The sequence below is a fragment of the Malurus melanocephalus genome, unplaced genomic scaffold (assembly GCF_030028575.1).
Source record: "Malurus melanocephalus ecotype Western Australia unplaced genomic scaffold, MMel_1.1 scaffold_617, whole genome shotgun sequence".
Lineage (NCBI taxonomy): Eukaryota > Metazoa > Chordata > Aves > Passeriformes > Maluridae > Malurus > Malurus melanocephalus.
In genome coordinates, this window is record NW_026623849.1 from 38,903 (window position 1) to 56,136 (window position 17,234).

At 41.9% G+C, this 17,234-nt stretch overlaps 1 protein-coding gene across 3 annotated transcripts in view; it reads left to right on the plus strand.

Moving 5' to 3' along the window:
- The first annotated feature begins 3,122 nt into the window (after nt 1–3,122).
- SYNRG (synergin gamma) overlaps nt 3,123–17,234 on the plus strand; it is a 31,875-nt gene continuing 17,763 nt past the window's right edge. For 2 of the 3 annotated variants that reach the window (XM_057383262.1, XM_057383263.1), the window contains exons 1-13: nt 3,123–3,173; nt 4,471–4,589; nt 6,611–6,741; nt 7,016–7,121; nt 7,379–7,490; nt 8,603–8,893; nt 9,611–9,838; nt 11,221–11,298; nt 12,000–12,196; nt 13,243–13,527; nt 14,217–14,344; nt 16,311–16,429; nt 16,600–16,662. In XM_057383262.1, the coding sequence (XP_057239245.1) occupies nt 3,137–3,173; nt 4,471–4,589; nt 6,611–6,741; nt 7,016–7,121; nt 7,379–7,490; nt 8,603–8,893; nt 9,611–9,838; nt 11,221–11,298; nt 12,000–12,196; nt 13,243–13,527; nt 14,217–14,344; nt 16,311–16,429; nt 16,600–16,662 (1,894 nt within the window). In that variant the 5' untranslated portion in view covers nt 3,123–3,136. The remainder of the gene's footprint in view (nt 3,174–4,470; nt 4,590–6,610; nt 6,742–7,015; nt 7,122–7,378; nt 7,491–8,602; nt 8,894–9,610; nt 9,839–11,220; nt 11,299–11,999; nt 12,197–13,242; nt 13,528–14,216; nt 14,345–16,310; nt 16,430–16,599; nt 16,663–17,234) is intronic. The other variant, XM_057383264.1, reaches the window with a different exon arrangement.

Here is a 17,234-nt window from a genome sequence, read left to right on the forward strand (position 1 = left end):
GGGGGGGTTCTGAGTGGGGTACGTGAGTTGTCAAGTGATCTTTGTGGGGTCTTGGGTAGGGTGTGTGGGTTCCAGGTGGAGAACTGTGATTCTGGATGGAGCATCAAGGTCCCAGGCAGGATGTGGTGGGGTCCTGGGTGGAGTACATGGGGTCCCATGTGTGTTGTGGGGAATGCAGCCACGGCAGCTCCACACTTTGCTGAGATTTATTCACATTTTTGAGGGCCCGGTGTGTCCAGCCTTGGGCAGTTGCACCCTGCTTGCCATCAGGCTCTGCTGCTCTAATCTCAGCTATTGGGGTGGGAAGGATCTGGAGAATCAGCCAGCCCCGCTGGGATGTCACCAGCGATGCTTCTGTCACTGCTGGCCAGGTCTGTTGGTGCCTCCTGGGACTGAGCCTCCCTGGGGAGTTCCCTTCTCTCACTGTCTCACAAAGGGCACCTTGGCCAGGAAGGAGGCCAGGAGGACTGAGGAATGTGTCAAGAAAAAGAACCAGTGTTGAAAGGGATGTCGTTGTGTTTCAGGAAAGGTTGGGAAACTGGATTTCACCACCTTTGAAGACTCTAGCAAATGTTTTTTTCAACGTAGGCTCTTGTGTGCTGTTTATCTCTTGTCCTACTTTGGGGGAGGCTGAGGAAATTTTGCGTTTGACTGTTAAGTTCATTGAGTTGTCTTGGATATCTGAAGCCCACAGCTTTSTCAGGGTTATTGGGAATGTTGTCARTGAAATAAAGGTTRTGAAAAATGAAAGGATTTGAAAATCACCATTTCCCACTGATAGTATTTTGGTTTCTTTGAGGACAAAGTCTGGAGGTAGAGGAAGAGTTCTGTTCTGTGTCTGTGTGGGTTCTTTGCCTTGTTTCACTTCAATTTTTATGCATTTCTGTCATTCAAAAATACTCTTGACAGTCTGTTGCATCGATAGACTCGTACTGCTTGGGAATTAAGGGGTTTAAAAATCCACTTGTAGATGGGAACATGTGTGGTTTGGAGCTGTTGTAGTGATGTTTCAATACAGAAAAGGAGTTGCTTCTCCCCACGCTCCTGCGTTTTGGCTGAAGCAGTTGCTTGGTTGGTTTGAGGCTTGGTGTGTTTTGTTTTTTTTAAGCTCCATATTTAAAATACCCATTTAATAGGAATTGACAGGTTTACAGTACTGCTTTAAGAGGACTGTTGTAGGATGATCACTGTTCCCTTCTCTTTATTTTATCTGTGCAGCATATCCCAACTCCTCACACAGGACCRTCCCTTTGCTGGCTCCCTCAGCCACAGAAACCAGCTGCTTTCACTGATTGCTCTGGGCATTTTTGCATCTCAAAAAAAAGCAGTTCAATAATAAATTCCCATTGCTAGAATGAAGCTGGAATGGTTTGTGGCCGTGCCAGTGTGGCTGGTGTTGGCAGTTTCACAGCAGAATCCTGGAGTGAATCTGAGTGGCACGTACGGAGCTGTGCTGCCGGAGCTGGCTTTGCTACTTTGGGCTAGCTCATCTTTCCAGTGCCCTCTAATTAGCTGAGGGGTTTTTTGTTGATTGTTTCTTTTTATTTTTTTTCAACAGAGACTTATAAATAAACCAGGAACTCCGTAGAAAGGGATAAATATTTAATAGTTTGGCCTTTGCTTGCTTCCAATGAGCAGTGGTACCTCCTGACGTTTATTCAGTTTACATTGCATATGCTGGTTTGGAGAATTCTTGTTGAACCAGGTTCTCCAACTGGAAGGGAAAAACTGAATTCCCCAATGAGAAGGGAAACATGAAGCTTAGAAAACTTCTCCATACTTTTCAGTAATTGCATTATATTTCATCATTCTGAGTAAACTTAAAAGTCTGTCTTCATGTTGTTGATCTTGGATGCCAAGAAGTGGATTAAAATGACTGAATTGAGTTGGCTGAGGTGTGTGAGTCAAAGGGAGAACCCCAAAYGGTGGGGTTTGAGGATGGCAGGACTGGACCCGTTGGAAAGAACAGATGTGTGATGGTTGTGGAAGGAGAAATCAGCWCACAGTGGTCAGGGCTGAAGAAGCAGCTTCAGGATGACAAAGATCCTGATTAGAAGATGAAGATGAAGAGCAATTGGTTGTCTTGGTGACCGTGTGACCCGCTGTCTGTGCAGTGGGGAGGTGCAATTTGCTCCTGGATAAATGCATAATTTAAATTCCTTATTTTATCYTAGTGCTCATATTACACAGCTCTTTTATATTTATAAACCAGGTTGGCTTTCAGGACTTCCTGCAGCCATTTCTGATGGCATTTTCTCTTGTACTGTAGGGCAGTTTCTTTTACATCCACCCTYGGAATTGAACATTGAATATCTATAAGTGTGTTTCTGTTCCAGAGCACTTTGATGTAATAACTGCCTGGGACACTGAGTGAGGTTCTTGTTTAGGAAATTGCTGCTGACGTGGGTTTCTGCAAGTTGCTTGCAAATGAGAATTTTAAACTAGATCCTTTTTTTTTGCTGTTTGGCAGCTGTTTGAGAATGAGGGTTAACAATTTCCATTAGGATTTTAGTTGAAATTTTMATGGTTCCTCCTCCAGGTGCACTTGACCTTCAACACATGAATGAATATTTTATCTAAGGTGCTATTTTGGTTGTCATTAGGTAACTGAGAAAATAAAAACTCCATTATTTTGTGATCCTTGATGTTTCAAAAGGGGCAAAAAGTGATGGAGTTTTGTGGATAGTTTCTGTTTCTTCAGAAAAACTGTTCTTAAGCAACTGAGAAGTGTTGTCTGGTACAGTTAATGGTCCTGCTGAGTCAGATTCTTCCAAGAGGAGATGTTTATTCATTCTGTGCTTAGCCTACACAACAAACTGACCTGTTCCCAACCTGTGTGGGTGCCGAAACTCTCTTGTGGGTGATGTGGATGAGTCAAAGCCATCTCAGGGCTGCTGGGAGGATMAGATCTATTTTTCCTGGCTCTGCAGCCTGTGGCAGCACTGATGGTTCTGGTGGGGCTCTCTGGTGCTTTGGGAGATTCTGTTGAGGGATAATGTTTTTCCCTGTGGTGGGTTCTGTGAGATCTGCAGGAGCAGTGCTGATCAGAAGGTGGGAGGCTCTATGACTGATTTTCACAGATAGATGTGTCATGAAAATGAATTTCACATACTCTTTGTTTTCCTCCTGCAGCTTTATGTTTCCCGTGGCAGGTGGTTTGGGTCCCCCTCAAGGTATGTATCAACTTCACACTTTGAGTCCAGAGTTCTTTACTTTGTTTAGATAAATTAGACCCAAACCAGTTCTGCAGTGATGCTCACAAGCGTGATTATTAAGCTGTTTTTGCYTTTAAATTCAGCTCTGCTAAGCTGACTCTTGCCCCTCTGATGAAACTTCCTGTGTGTTGTTGAAGCAGAGAATCTAGATTAAAGGTCCAGGAGAACTGCATCTCCTTTTTTAACCTGAATTTGCCTTTTAGATTCTTGTGTTATTTTGAGTGTGGTATTTCACCTCTTCTCTGCTTCATCTCCCAGCTGTGCATACCCATCTTGTGTGGGTGTTGCAAGACCTGGTAAATATTTACAAAGCACAGCAAGACCCTGGGACAAGAGTCACAACCTGTGTGGAAAGTATTAATACCAGAGGAKAGCCTCAGCCTTAAATTGCCTTTGTTCTCATTCCTGATGCAGTGTTGTTTGTTTAATTAGGGGAAAATATGCAGAGAACTTGTGGGGGAAATGGAGASTTTTCTTATAAAAATCTCAGGGACTGATTCATGGATTGTTCCTGCCTGTGTCATGCCCTCCTGGAGTGTTTTTGCATAATTATCTCATGGTGTGCTGGTAACGAGTGTGTGTTAGTGTTTGTCTCCCAAGACAGCAGAATGTGAGACAGGAAGATAYTGAAACATAATCTACTTGCTTTATTCAGTGAATTAACACATTCCAGCTTGATTTGTCCAATTTTGTTCAAGTTTAGCTTTTACTGACAAATATTGTTATCATTCTAACACATGCAATGGGCTAATTAACCTAAAGTGTGCTAATTAATCTACAGATAAGCTATCCAGCCAGGTCAGAGAGTGAAGTTGCCTTGTGAAAGGTTGACTTTATTTCCTGAGATTTATTTTCAGAAGCTGCTGGKTTCGAGACAAATGGGAATTACCAGCACTAGTCAACCTGGTTAATTAAATCTTTTTAATTGGAAATGACCCTTCCAAAAATCATATGGGAAGAAACCCACAGAGAATCCTTAGGATGGTGGGAGAATTCATCAGCTTAGTTRCTGAAAAGTCCTGTAACATTTTTTCCTGTAAACTGACCAGTGTCTAAACTAAGGAAATTCTGTGGTTGCCTGCAGTGTAGTGAATTTTTATTTTTAAACAGTCCAGCAGGGCTCAGAGTTTTTTACTTTCCTTTGCTGGTTTAGTAAATAAAAAAGAATAATTACATCGGGGAGGCAGGGTTAGGGAAGAGGGGGGAATGCTTTAACATTAACTGGGCACTTACCTTGTTTAATGTTTCATTGCAGGGATGATTCCTATGCAACAGCAAGGATTCCCAATGGTTCCTGTCATGCAGACCAATATGCCAGGGATGATGGGAATGAATTATGGCTCTCAGATGCCACCTGGACCCATGGCCATGCAGGTGTGTGRCAATGAAACRTGGAYTGAAATCRYRGAATCYCAGAATGGTTTGGKTTGGAAGGAACATTAAAGCCYATCCAGTTCCACCCYATGCAATGGGCAGGGACACCTTYCACTGTTCCACATTGCTCCARRCCCTGTCCAACGTGTCCTTGAAGTSTTYCAGGGATGGAGCAGCCACAGCTTYCCTTGCAGGGTCCTCTCACAACTGCAGTGGGGTGAGAGGGTGGAACCTGGCTGGGAGCTCAAGTGTGGGTGTTAGTCTGTMGTGGGACATCTATTCTGTAGTATTCCCTTTGAAGGCATTTCTGATGATTTAAAGAATTCTCCAGGTTTCCTGGGGATCTGGATAGAGAGTGGGGGAGTTTGGCACACATTACTCACTGCTGGAGAGATGAGGGTGTAGTGCAAGGACAGCATCAGTAGTATTTAAGGTAACTTGGAGGTTTTAGCCCCCTCAAGGTGTCAGAATCTGAACTTTGATGTCACTGTACATGTTGTGACACCTGAGTGTGATCAGAGCAGCCTGGTGTGAGCAGGGAAGGAAATAACAGCATCAGCCACGTGTTGAAAAGCTCCCACGTGCGACCTACTCCCAGGTGGGGTTAGTGCTGGTGTGGAATTGTTCAGAATTCAAAACTCCCACTGTGGATCTCTCCTGTCTTTTGAATTTTCCTTTGTGCTTTTACTTATTTTCTTTGGTTTTATGGTGGTGCATCATGTACTATTTAAAATGAGGTCTTTCTGAGCTGGTAAGGAGTGACTGCAGTCTGTGCAGARCTGTGACCACTTCACTGAATTGTTYCATTCCTGTGCAGCTCRAATACTGGAATTAATAGAATTAATTAGAATTAAATTTAAATTAATAGAATTAATAGAATTAAATTTCCTGAGTGTTGGTGACAAATCATAAACTTTCTTTTTAAATACCTTGTTCTAGAGAGAGGGAATTTCTTCAATGTGCTGTATTTTCTCATGTGAGCAGTTTTCCCTTTTGTCTAACTTCCTGTATTTGTCTCATTTTCCTTTTTCCTTAAAGCAACTTTGTCTTTAGTGCTGCTGTTGCTACTTGAGGAATAATAATGAAATATGAGCAGCTAATATTTTCTCTTTTAATCTATTGTTTTCTATTTAGCACCATATGTGCTTATGTACAAACTTGCACTTTGCYGAAATTTAATGTTTTTGCATGACTTTCTAACCAAATTGCTTTGTCACAAATTGAATTTATTGTGTTTTGCCATCTCCTTACACTCCCTTCCCTCCCCCACCCGGAATTTATTACGTTATTTTTGTGAAATTTATAGTAGGAAGATGTTTTTATGAGGGCTGCTCTAAAAATAATAAACAACTTTTGTTCTCTTCCTACGTGTTCTGAGACCAAATGCAAAATGAATGGTAAGAAAAGTAAATTATTTTCTGKCTCTTTCTATATTAAGCAGCTTTGCTGCTCTAAATGTCCCAGAATATATTTCTCAACAAATGTTTCTGAGACAGTTTATTCAGACAAGGTTCCTCTTGGCTGTTGCCATATATTGTTGGTTTCCTGGATATGTTTGAGAAATAATTAAACCACGTTTTCCAGCATCCATGGGTGTGCTGGTAACGAGTGGAAATAGAATAGGAAACAGAAATCCCAAGACAACCCGTACTGAGCCATGTAGGATGTCTGTAGCCAAATCCCAAGACAACCGGTACTGAGCCATGTAGGATGTCTGTAGCCTTTCTGATTGAATGGATGTGAAGGCCTGATTTTTGACAATGACTTCCCAGCTGCTGTGAGGAGTGTGAGTCTTTGTGGAGAGGAAGAGTGCCATCTCTTGTGGAGAGGAAGAGTGCCATCTACTGAGGGCAGCAGCTCTGCTCAGGCACTGCTCCTCCAACACTTCCAACACTGAATTTTACTGAATTTTTCAGCCCACTTTGCAGCTTGGCATTGCCAGCGGTTGGCTTTTTCTGCAGAAAAAAATAAAGAAAATACACTGGAGTTGTAAAACAATTGTGTGGTTTGTTTGGTTGTAGGGTGGCATGGCCCTGGGGCCGATGCCCACAGCTGGAATGCCCTACATGGGACAGGCTTCGTTCCTGGGAATGCGCCCGGCCACCCCGCAGTACACCCCGGACATGCAGAAACAATTTGCAGAGGAGCAGCAGTAAGTGATGCTTTACTCACTTGGGGAATCCTTTTTCAAGTGAAAGATGTTGTTTCTCTGGAACAGCATCCATTTAGGGCTGAATGGCATATTGCTGAATATACCACTTCCTCAGTCTAGGTCTGAGGAAAAAAAGGAATATTTTCCTTTCTCAAATTCTCARTCTAATTTGAGACAGTAGAAATGGAGAAATCAAGCAGAAACCTGCCATGAAAATTATAATGAAAATTGTTTATAGAGTTTGATTTTTTTTTTTTAAATAATTTTTCTTCAGGAAGAGGTTTGAGCATCAGCAGAAATTCTTGGAGGAAGAAAGAAAACGGCGGCAGTTTGAAGAGCAGAAACAAAAGCTGAGACTCCTGAGCAGTGTGAAACCGAAGGTATAGCCCAATAATGAGTGGGGTGTTTCTTTCTTCAGCTTTTTTTAATAGCTTTTAGTGGGAGGGTTCAAGGAGCAAATCAGTGGGAAATTGCATGAGACAGCTGATTATGTCTTGAAAAACCTCTGGAAGAGTCAGTGCTTTACACACTCTGTCAGCAGCAGGCATTGCCAATTCTGGTACTGAAGAAGTGTGGGCACTGAAAGAAAACTGAGTTGTTCTGTGAATTTTTCMAAATGTTTTCTGTGGTGTTTCAGACAGGTGAAAAAAGCAGAGATGACGCTTTGGAAGCCATTAAAGGGAACTTAGATGGCTTTTCTAGAGATGCTAAAATGCACCCAACACCAGCAGCACATCCAAAAAAACCAGGTTTGTAATTTTCCTCATTTTCCACCTAAAAATAAAACTTCAACATTTGAAATCCTCAGCAGGGGGAAGTAATTCCAGCAGCTATTTTTATTTGGTGGTACAAAATGAGTGGATTAACTATTATGTTATTCTAGCAATTATTTGCTTCATCAGGGTATAAGGGTGAAATATTAGATACTTTTTATAAAGACTTGAAATTTTTAAAAGAAAGCCTAATGTGCTGAGCTAAATGTGAAACATCAAGGAAACTGATAAAGCATTTGTTCTTTTCTAGTCAAAGCATTAATTAATGTTTTGCAGAGTGCTTTTTGAAGATGAGAAGTGCTATTTAAGTGCTAAGAATGATCAAAACTATATAAAGACTTGAGTGGAGAGTCACAGCTGACTGATGTGGCGTTGGGCATGGTCAAACCAAGCCTCTGTGTTCTCAGTAATTGCAACAATTGCCACTTCAGATTTCTTGTGGTCTGTAGTGTAGTTTTTTTAGTGTCTAGCCAGAAACAAAGCTTATCTAGGTGAGTTTTTTCTTTTTAATAAAATTTGTGTCTCTGCTGTGGAATTACTCCTTGATAATTTTGCAGTTACAGGTGGTTTCTGACAACTTCCCTTTGTAGATTTGCCTGTCCTTCACCAGTTCTGTTCAAATGGGTAACAGTGAAAAGAATCAATCAGAAAATTCTCTACATGAGCAGACATTTCTTGTGTGTCTTATGATATATTACTGAGTTTCTGTGGGTAAAGCATTCCTTTGAGGGAGAATGTCCCCCTGACAGACCCCATTATGTCCAGTATGAAGTATTACCTCTGGATTTGTTTTGACCCTGTCTGCTTAAAACAGAATACTTTCACAGCCAGTGTTAAGAACCAAGTTTCAAAGTGTTTGCATCCTAAAAATCTGGRAGAGAAGATGCACGGTTGGAAGTGGCTGCTCAGTTTTACCTTGTGTTTGCCACGCTGGCAATGACAACCTTCACATCTGTCACCARACTTGTTCCACGCTGCTCCTCCTCGCCCATTTGCTGTGTATTCCCAGTGTTTGTCACTTTTCCCACATTCCCACCCGTGACCCTTATTCCTCATCACTTTGCCTTGTGTGTTCATTCCATTTGCAGATCATCCCACACCATCCCATTCTGCTGTATCTGTTTCCCATTCTGCTTTTCTCGATGATGAAGAATTTAGTGACTTTATGCAAGGGCCTGTTGAAACCCCCAAACTGGTGCCTCAATCCACCTCTCAGCCTTTCCATCCTGCCACTGAGGCTGGGCAGCTGCTTTCAGAGAGGGCTGTGCTCCAAACTCTCCCTCCAGCCCAGGCTCCAGTGTTATCCACCCTGCATGGTACAACTGGGCAGGTTCCTTATTTTCCTACCTCTGCATCTTCATCCAGTACCCATAAACCAGGTAACTCTAAAGTATCTTTTTCTACATGTCTCATTCTGAGCTACACAGAGTTTTTACTTATTTTGTTGGGTTTTTTTTGTTTTCAGTCTGGCTGGAAGCAATAATATGTAGGCAATTTAGCAGAAACTTGCTGATCCATGGGAAAAGATGATTTAAGTCCCMTTCTCCCTTCCCTTAGAACTGCCTGTAAAAGCAAGTCATGTGTGGGTCCAGGTCCTGCTAAATACACATATTCCTGATCTTAGGTGAATTAAATCTTGTGTTTTAGCATCTTCTTAAGAATCTGTGGTAGAAAAGACAGTTGAGATGATGGTATAAGAAATAAAGATTATGCTGCTGTGAAGCACTTGTGTGCCTCCTCCCTTGGAGGCTGAAGGGATGTTGGTGAGATGAAGAATTTTGGAGATGTAAGTAGATACTGGGCATTTCCACTCCTGATGCCTGGATAATTATGCAACAGTGATCCTAATACAGAAATAGTTTAATGTCTTCATCCTTTTGTTTTTTGCTTGTTGAATTTGTTGTGTTTGTGGTAAGTAAAGGGCAGAATTGAGCTCTGAAGGTGTTTCAAGAGGTTGATGCTGTTGGTTTGAGCTGGGATGGATCATCTCTAACTCATCAATGGTACCAAAAGTACTTTTCCTTTGAAAAGTATGGAATTGCATTCTGGGCAGATCATAACAAAAGTATGAATAATTCCTCCTGCTGTTTATTCAGGCTCTTCCTTGGAGGAGAAAGCYTTAGCTAATGGCTCAGATGAATCTGAACAAGAGCAAACCAAACTTAAAACATCCGAAGTTGGGCACAAAGCCTCGGCTGCAAGCCAAGCCCATCCCAGTCTCACCAGCAGTGACTGGGATGTTGTAGGTGGACATGAAAGTGGTCCCACTGCTGCTGCAGAGGTGCACAAGGCTTCAGAACAAAACAGAGCAGTTGAAGAGTGTGGTGAGCAATCAAAACATTTGACAGAATTTCAATCTAATGAGATGCTGCTTGGTGCTAACGCTCTGTTCACTAATTCCAAGGCCAACCCTGCATCATTTTGCTCTGAACGCCTGCTTGAATAATTTGTCAGTGCCTCCTGCTCCTTGCTCAAAGTGTAACTGCCATGATTTTGCTCTGAACTTTCTCCAGTGAGTTTATTGTTGCAATCACCTTTAACAYGTTTGTTTAATCAGGTTTGCTGTTTTCAAATATTCTGTCCTGTCTTGGGGGAAAATAAGTTGTGTTCTCCAAAGATACTTTTAAAAAACTATTTAGGGGAAGTTACCACTAAAGATGGTCAATGTCATGGTGGCTTTTACTCTTTTAACCTTGAGGGGATAAAATCTTGTCAGGTTAAAACTCTTAGGCAGTCAATACTTGTTTCTCAAGCATTTGCTTACATTATGTCTAAAACTACCTGTGCTTTAGAGATGAATATTCAAAAGATGGTCTAGAGGAAAACTTAAAGCAAGGTTTTCTTCCAGTTTGGTGTTAAAACTGTTGACTGAGTATGGAAGGAAGGTTAAAATTGAAGAATGATAATACCTGAGGAAGTAGCAAATTTATTTTACTTGGTTGGTGAAATGGAAGGAATTGTGTATGTGCTTCGAGTTGTGGGATGATCAGAAATCAGACTGCAGTCAAGAGGGAATCCATGTGGAAGATGAGGAGATGCAAGGGCATTGGGAGAGACAGTGGAATCTGGAATGATGCTGGTTTTGGTCAGAACTCCAGATGAGCATAAAATCTGCTGAGAGTCCACCCAGWGGAGAGGGAGATGATCAGTTTGCAGGGAGTGAAGTGTGGCAGGTGGTGTTGTGAAAGCCTRGAGTAGTGAGGGGGGCTGTGGTGTCCCCAGGAGCTGAAGGCTGGGAGCAGTGGATGTGGGTTTGGGGATGTGGGATATGATCCTGCTTGTGGATTTCCCAGGTGGGGATGTTCTGGGGGAACATTGTGGGATTTATGGTCGGTATGGGWTTATTTATTCCACAAATAGCAGGGGGTTGATGGGAGTGTTATGACACAGAACTGCTGCTGTGAAACTTTTAAGGCAGTGAGACTTCAGGTTCTGTACATCTGGACATTGAGAGGGAGGCACGTGAGGAGCTCCTTATTTCATTACATATGTAACTATAATCTTCTATTACTGCCAAATCATTCTAGTTATTATTTCGTATTCCTGCACTATCTGTTTTCTTTCTGAGCACAGTGATTCCTACCTGAAATCTTTGCCTGAAATGCTGAATGATGCTGACCAGCTGTGGTCTAATCTCTTAAGATCATTGTACTCTGGCTCTGTATCCTAACACAAATGTTTTTCTTACTGGATGAAACACCTTTAGGAGTTGGAGTGTTCCCTCCCCAGGACCCCATCCAGCAAATGATGCCTCCCTGGATTTACAAYGACAGCTTGGTCCCAGGTAAAGCAGCCAGTGGGCATTTTGCCAGGTGGGCAGTGCAAGGTGTGAATRTCCCTGTGCTCATGTAGCCATTTATTGATCAAAGGCTTATTCAGTCATCAAATGAATCCTGGATCTTTGATATGTTAYGTATTTATGGTGTCTTTATCTGCGTTTGAAGACATAGGGGTTTTATTTGAGCATGTTAACAAATTCTAGATTAAACATTTATGGCAGCAGCTTATCCCAGTAGAGGYTGCATTGCTAATAATGCTGCTTTCATGGGTATTCTGGTTTTTGGCATGTCTTGTAATTAGGCAGGCTCATTTCTGAAGGCTATTTGTCTTCTGTGTGTAAATAACACTGTGAATAGAAAATGAAATGCTGCAGTAAATATTGATTACACTGAGGTTTAAATACATAAAGCTCTTAGAACTATCTTTTTATATGGGTTATCCTGCAATTTCATTAAAGAAACGTGRTTTGAAATGCAGCTTTAAGTGTATTTTATATAAAATATTTCTCTGCTTGTGTTAAGGCTGTCTATAAAGACCATCCAGTAACACATTTAGATGAAACATGATAATGCAATTCCAGAATGCTATTTCTTTCCCTTCCACTGAGTGCTATTGGTTTGATAGCACATTGAGCTTGAGACAACATAGAAAAGCARTATGATTTGAAAAGAGCAGTTGTCACTAACACTGCCTTCCTCACAACAGATCTGTATAAGAAAATCTTGGAAACCACTTTGACTCCTGCTGGAATAGACACAGCTAAACTGTACCCCATCCTGATGTCGTCGGGACTGCCCAGGGAGACCCTGGGGCAGATTTGGGCTTTGGCCAACCGTACCACCCCCGGGAAGCTCACCAAGGAGGAGCTCTACTCCGTGCTGGCCATGATAGCAGTGACCCAGGTATGGCTCTTGACCCAGGTATGGCTCTTGAGCCAGGTATGGCTCTCAGCTGGCAGCTCTCTGAGCAGCCTGCCCTGGGCTGTGTGGCAGCACTGCCCAGTGGTCACAGCTCTTGTGAAATTCTGCTTCTGTTGAAGTCCACAGGACAAACCACCCTTGTAACTGCAGTGAGATTATAATCTTACCAATTCCACCAATTACATTTCAGATACTCCTTTCTTTAGTGTCAATTGGAGTTCTTAGATACATATACATGCATTTTGTAAATGCATTTTTAATGTCAAATGCAGCAATGACAGGACAAGAATATATGGCCTCAAGCTGTGTCAGGGGAGCTCAAGCTGAAACATCAGGAAGAATTTATTCATGGAAAGGATTATTAAGAATTGGAAAGGGCTGCCCAGGGAGGTGCTGGATTCCCAGTCCCTGGAGGTGTCCWGGGATTGGCTGGATGTGACTCCCAGGGAATGTGGGAGCTTTACTGGGAGCTTGATCAGTCCCTGCTCGTTGTTGGCTTCAATGCCACTGATGCCTTATCAATCAGGCTGATCTGAAAGAGAGGCCAGACAAAGTTAAGAGAATGAGAATACACAACTTTAATCCAGGCCTAACAGGCCTACTGGTACATTAGGGCAGACAAAAGCCTCCTCCTGAGGCTACACCCAAAATGGACACCGAGTCACGAGATCTTCACCTTTTATAGGTTCTGCCTTATTAACATATTGGGTGTTAATTCTCCAATGATCTTTACAGGTGATGATGTCAACCACCCCAAACTTGCTCTCCCCCAACTCGCTGTTATTTCCATATTTTGGGGCTCTGAGGTGTCCTTGGATTCAGGCTCAGAGAGGGATTGTTCTGTCTAAAGATGAAAGAACGGGAGTTTTAGTGTTGTACTAGAGAAGTACAAGAATACAGATGCATGAAAATAGAGAAACTAAAAATCCTAAGGCATCAACACAGGCTACAAACCGGAACTAAGAACACACCACTCCCTTTTATCCATGCTGCACGTGTAACTGTCTGTCTGCTCCTTTTTTCTGCAGAGAGGGATCCCCGCCGTGAGCCCTGACGTGCTGAACCAGTTCCCAGCCGCGCCCGTCCCCACCCTGTCCGGGTTCCCGGTGCCTCTGCCCGGCGGGGTGAGCCAGCCCCCGCTGCTTCCCGCGGCTCCTCCRGCCTCCGTGGGGCTGGGCATGGGACCCTCCGTGATGGGCATGAGCATCCCGGCTCCAACTCCAGCCCCAGCCCCGGCTCCAGCCCCTGCTCCAGCGGGAGGAGCTGCAGCACAGCCTTCGGGAGCCTTCCTGCCCTCCTACCCTCCCGGCCCGGTGAGCAAACCTACACACTGAGAACAAAATAAATGGCAAAAAAAACCCAGAGCTGAAATCCAGCACGTGATGTCTGAAAACATTGAGTGCCACTGAGGGCGTTCTTTATTTTTTTTTCTTGTGGCATTAGAAGAGCAACAAAAGTGTTCTGTATTGCAAAGAGGATTTTAGTTGTATTTAGGGTTTTGTAATGCACATAAAATGGAATTTTAGGTTGAACAGCACAACAGACTCTTAATAGCTGGTAAAATWGGAGTTTTCAGGAGAAGCTGAGAGCTCTGAAAACCTTCAGTTTACAAAGGTAAATCATGTGGGGGATAAATTTTTGCTGTTTGCGGATGTGGTTCATCCTTCGGAAAATACTTCTTGTGGTGCTATTAATTTTAAATTATTAATTGATTTAAATTATTAATACTTGTCCTGTATTAACAGATGAAATGGCTATGATCAATAACACATTTATTGTTAAATGAGTAGTTTTCCTTACTCATTCTTGCTCCCTGTAATCCTATGTGTGTTTGAGTAGGGTKAGGTGTGGACAAAGTGGAAATGTTGATGATGCTTATGTTGAAAGGTTCCTTTCCTTATTTTTTTTTCCCTTTTAATCACACTGCTCCGAGCTGCTTTCATGCTATGTGACAATTTGAAGAGCGGACCGTGTAGCAATTTACGTGTTCTTTGTAACTCAGGTAGTAAAACCAGAAGATGATGACTTCCAGGAGTTTCAGGATGCCTCAAAGTCTGGCTCCCTGGATGACTCTTTCACTGATTTCCAGGGGGATGCAGCCAAAGCAGCCTCTTCACAGCACCGGAGCAGGTACCAGATCCTTSTTGTTTCTGTYRTTTCTCTGGCCAGTGCCTAAACTTYTGGTACATGACTATAAATCTCAATCAAAACRTCATTCAGACTCCAGCAATCCTGGCTTTTCCTTTGGGAGACAAGGTGTCATTCCAGATCAGGCAGGTTTTGTATAACAAAATAAATAAGCATGTTTCCTCCCTTTGAGAGTTCGCAGTTAACCTTTCAAGGTATACAAAGACTACAAAATTTCAGTGTTCTTTCCTCTTTATGCACCTCCCAGGTGTCTAATTGTASACAAAAACATTTTCTGAATAGGAACTGGCAAACAGCTCTGAATTCCATGTGAGCCCTGATTACCAGCTGCTTCCTCAGCAGGGACATCAAATGGGGATGCTCAACCCAGTTGTTCTGTAACACCACGACAAATGGCTTCTGTGTAAGAAATTTAGTTTTGCTGATKTYATAGAATCCYAGAATGTTTTGGGTTGGAAGGGACATTAAARATCATCACTTCCACCCCCTGCCATGGGCAGAGACACCTTCCATTAGACCATATTKCTTCAAGCCCTGWCCAGCCTGGCCTTGGACACTTACAGGGATGTCAGTCAGTGCCACTGAAGATGGGTCTGAAGATGCTGATTTTAGTATCTCTTGTGTGAGATGTCATTTTGCAGCTGAAGCTAATCTGTTAYTGGAAGTTTTGACAGAAAACTGTTTGTAAATTGTACAATGGGAAGTAGAGGATCATAAAAAATATTTCAAAAAATGGTGTTTCTTTTTCRCTGCAGCAATTCTCTTTATTCAGTTGTGAAAGCATTCAGTTTTGAACAAAATGTTACAATGAGCTATAATCTAATTGCTTATGGAGCTTTATTTAAAAAAAAAAAGCCATCTGTGGAGTACAGCTGATTAACCATTCCATTTGCCAAGATTGCATATCTAATAGCCTTCTTTGCAGGGATGGGAAATTTAATTATATTACCATAAGCTCTATTTTTTTTGCCATTGCACTGTCTGTCTGCAAGCATCACAGACCAGCATCAGCACATGTGTGCAAGTGCWTCGTTTGTGTGTTGCTTGTAGGCTGCTGATAAGGAGATTTAAATGGCTCTGGAAAGATTCTTGCTCCAGGCTGAAGAATGCAATAGAAATTCATTCAGGTTTTCAATGTGAATGACACAAACTAGAGGTAGAATGCATCATTCATATGTAAAGGATGTTGTTGTGTGGAGCTGCCAAGGTCTGATAACGGGGCTTGTGTGGAGGGCAAGCAAAGCTCTCTCCTAAATCTTCCAGCGTTTGCTAACAAGGTGTTAGGTTGTTGTGGCAGTTTTACTGGATAAAGTAGAGTGTGTTTATGCAAAAAGACTTGCTTGTGTAACTGTGGACTAATCCTTATTTTGCTGACTAGATACCTGCCTGAACTCACTGATTGGCACAGACAGAAATTCAAAGTTATTCTTTCCTTCCTTTGAACAGCTATCCCACTTTGTTATCGTAATTTTGCAATATGTAATGAGATACTTTCAGCTTATCTAATTCTGATTAAATGGAGCTATGGAAATCTCATGCAGTTTTTAACTGTTTACTGTATCTAGTTCTATCAGGGAATTTTCTAAGGGATAAATTGAGCAGGAGTGTTTCCTGGGGTGTGTYCATGTGCTTGTTCTCTCCTGGGCTATGGATTCCTTGGTGTAAAGTTCTGGAGTGTTTTGTTCACGCTTTTGATAGAAATTAAAATCGAGAATGGGGCAAATTGACTTCTGACCTAAAGAAATATGATTAGGTGAGATAAAGTGGGAATTTACCCAGCTGAGGTCATTTACATCARAGGCTGGATTAAGCACTCATTAAGGCATGAGCTAAGGTTTGGGAACCAAATTCTGTAGTCCTAAGAAGAGACTTCTTTAAATAAAACCTGGAAATGTAGATTTTTAATGAATAAATTAAGGAACTTTGCTTCTATCTCTTTTGTTTTTAGTGTTCCTTCTTTACTAATGCCAGTCCCAGGTAATAAGCCGCTCTCACCAGCTGATAAATATGCTGTGTTTAAAGGAATGGCAGCTGAGAAGCCTTCTGAGARTGCAGCTGCTTTTGGAGGTAAAAGGACAAATACACAACCGCTATGAGCAATTTATTGTAATTTTTCATGTATCTTCTTTTTGGCATTGATAAGATATTAATATTTAAAAATCAGAGCAATTAATATAACATTTACTGTATGAATTCATAATGTCTCTGGGTAAATGTATTTCTTTTCTCTTCTCTAGATGGAGGGGACAAGTACAGCGCTTTCCGGGAATTAGAGCAACCAGCAGAGAGCAAATACTTGGGTAAGCACTGGGGGTTTAACATATTTTCATTATCATTTTTAGCATTTCTCTGTGAGCTGCAGAATTTCCATTGCTGCAGTTCTAAAATAATGCTGGTGCTGSTTCTCTAAAAAAACTTGGTAGGAAGTAGCTTGAAAAAACAGGGCAATGTCCCATTGGAACAATGTGCTGATGGTATTTCTGGAAGATTGGCATCTCTTCTGGGTGCTCCTGAGTCTTATTTTAAAGTAATGATGTGGCTGGAATTTGTTTTAAGTAAGGAGTTATTCATTTATGAAACCCCTGTGGTGTTTTGTGAGGTTCTCATGCTCAGAACCTCTTCAGGATTAAAAGCTTGCAGTAAAATGAAATAACATTTGATCTCTTTCCGTACATGTTCTAAAATACAGAAAGCTGCTGTATTTCCCTGCTGTCAAGGTCTGACCACTCTTAACCCTTTCACCAGCTTACATTTCTAATGGAAAAGTTTGCAATTCTTCAGTAAGTTTAGTTTGCTGTGCTGTTGTAGTTTTGATCAATGAATAGCAATTTCAGGAATATTTTATGTTGTTGCTGAGCCAAATGCATTGGTT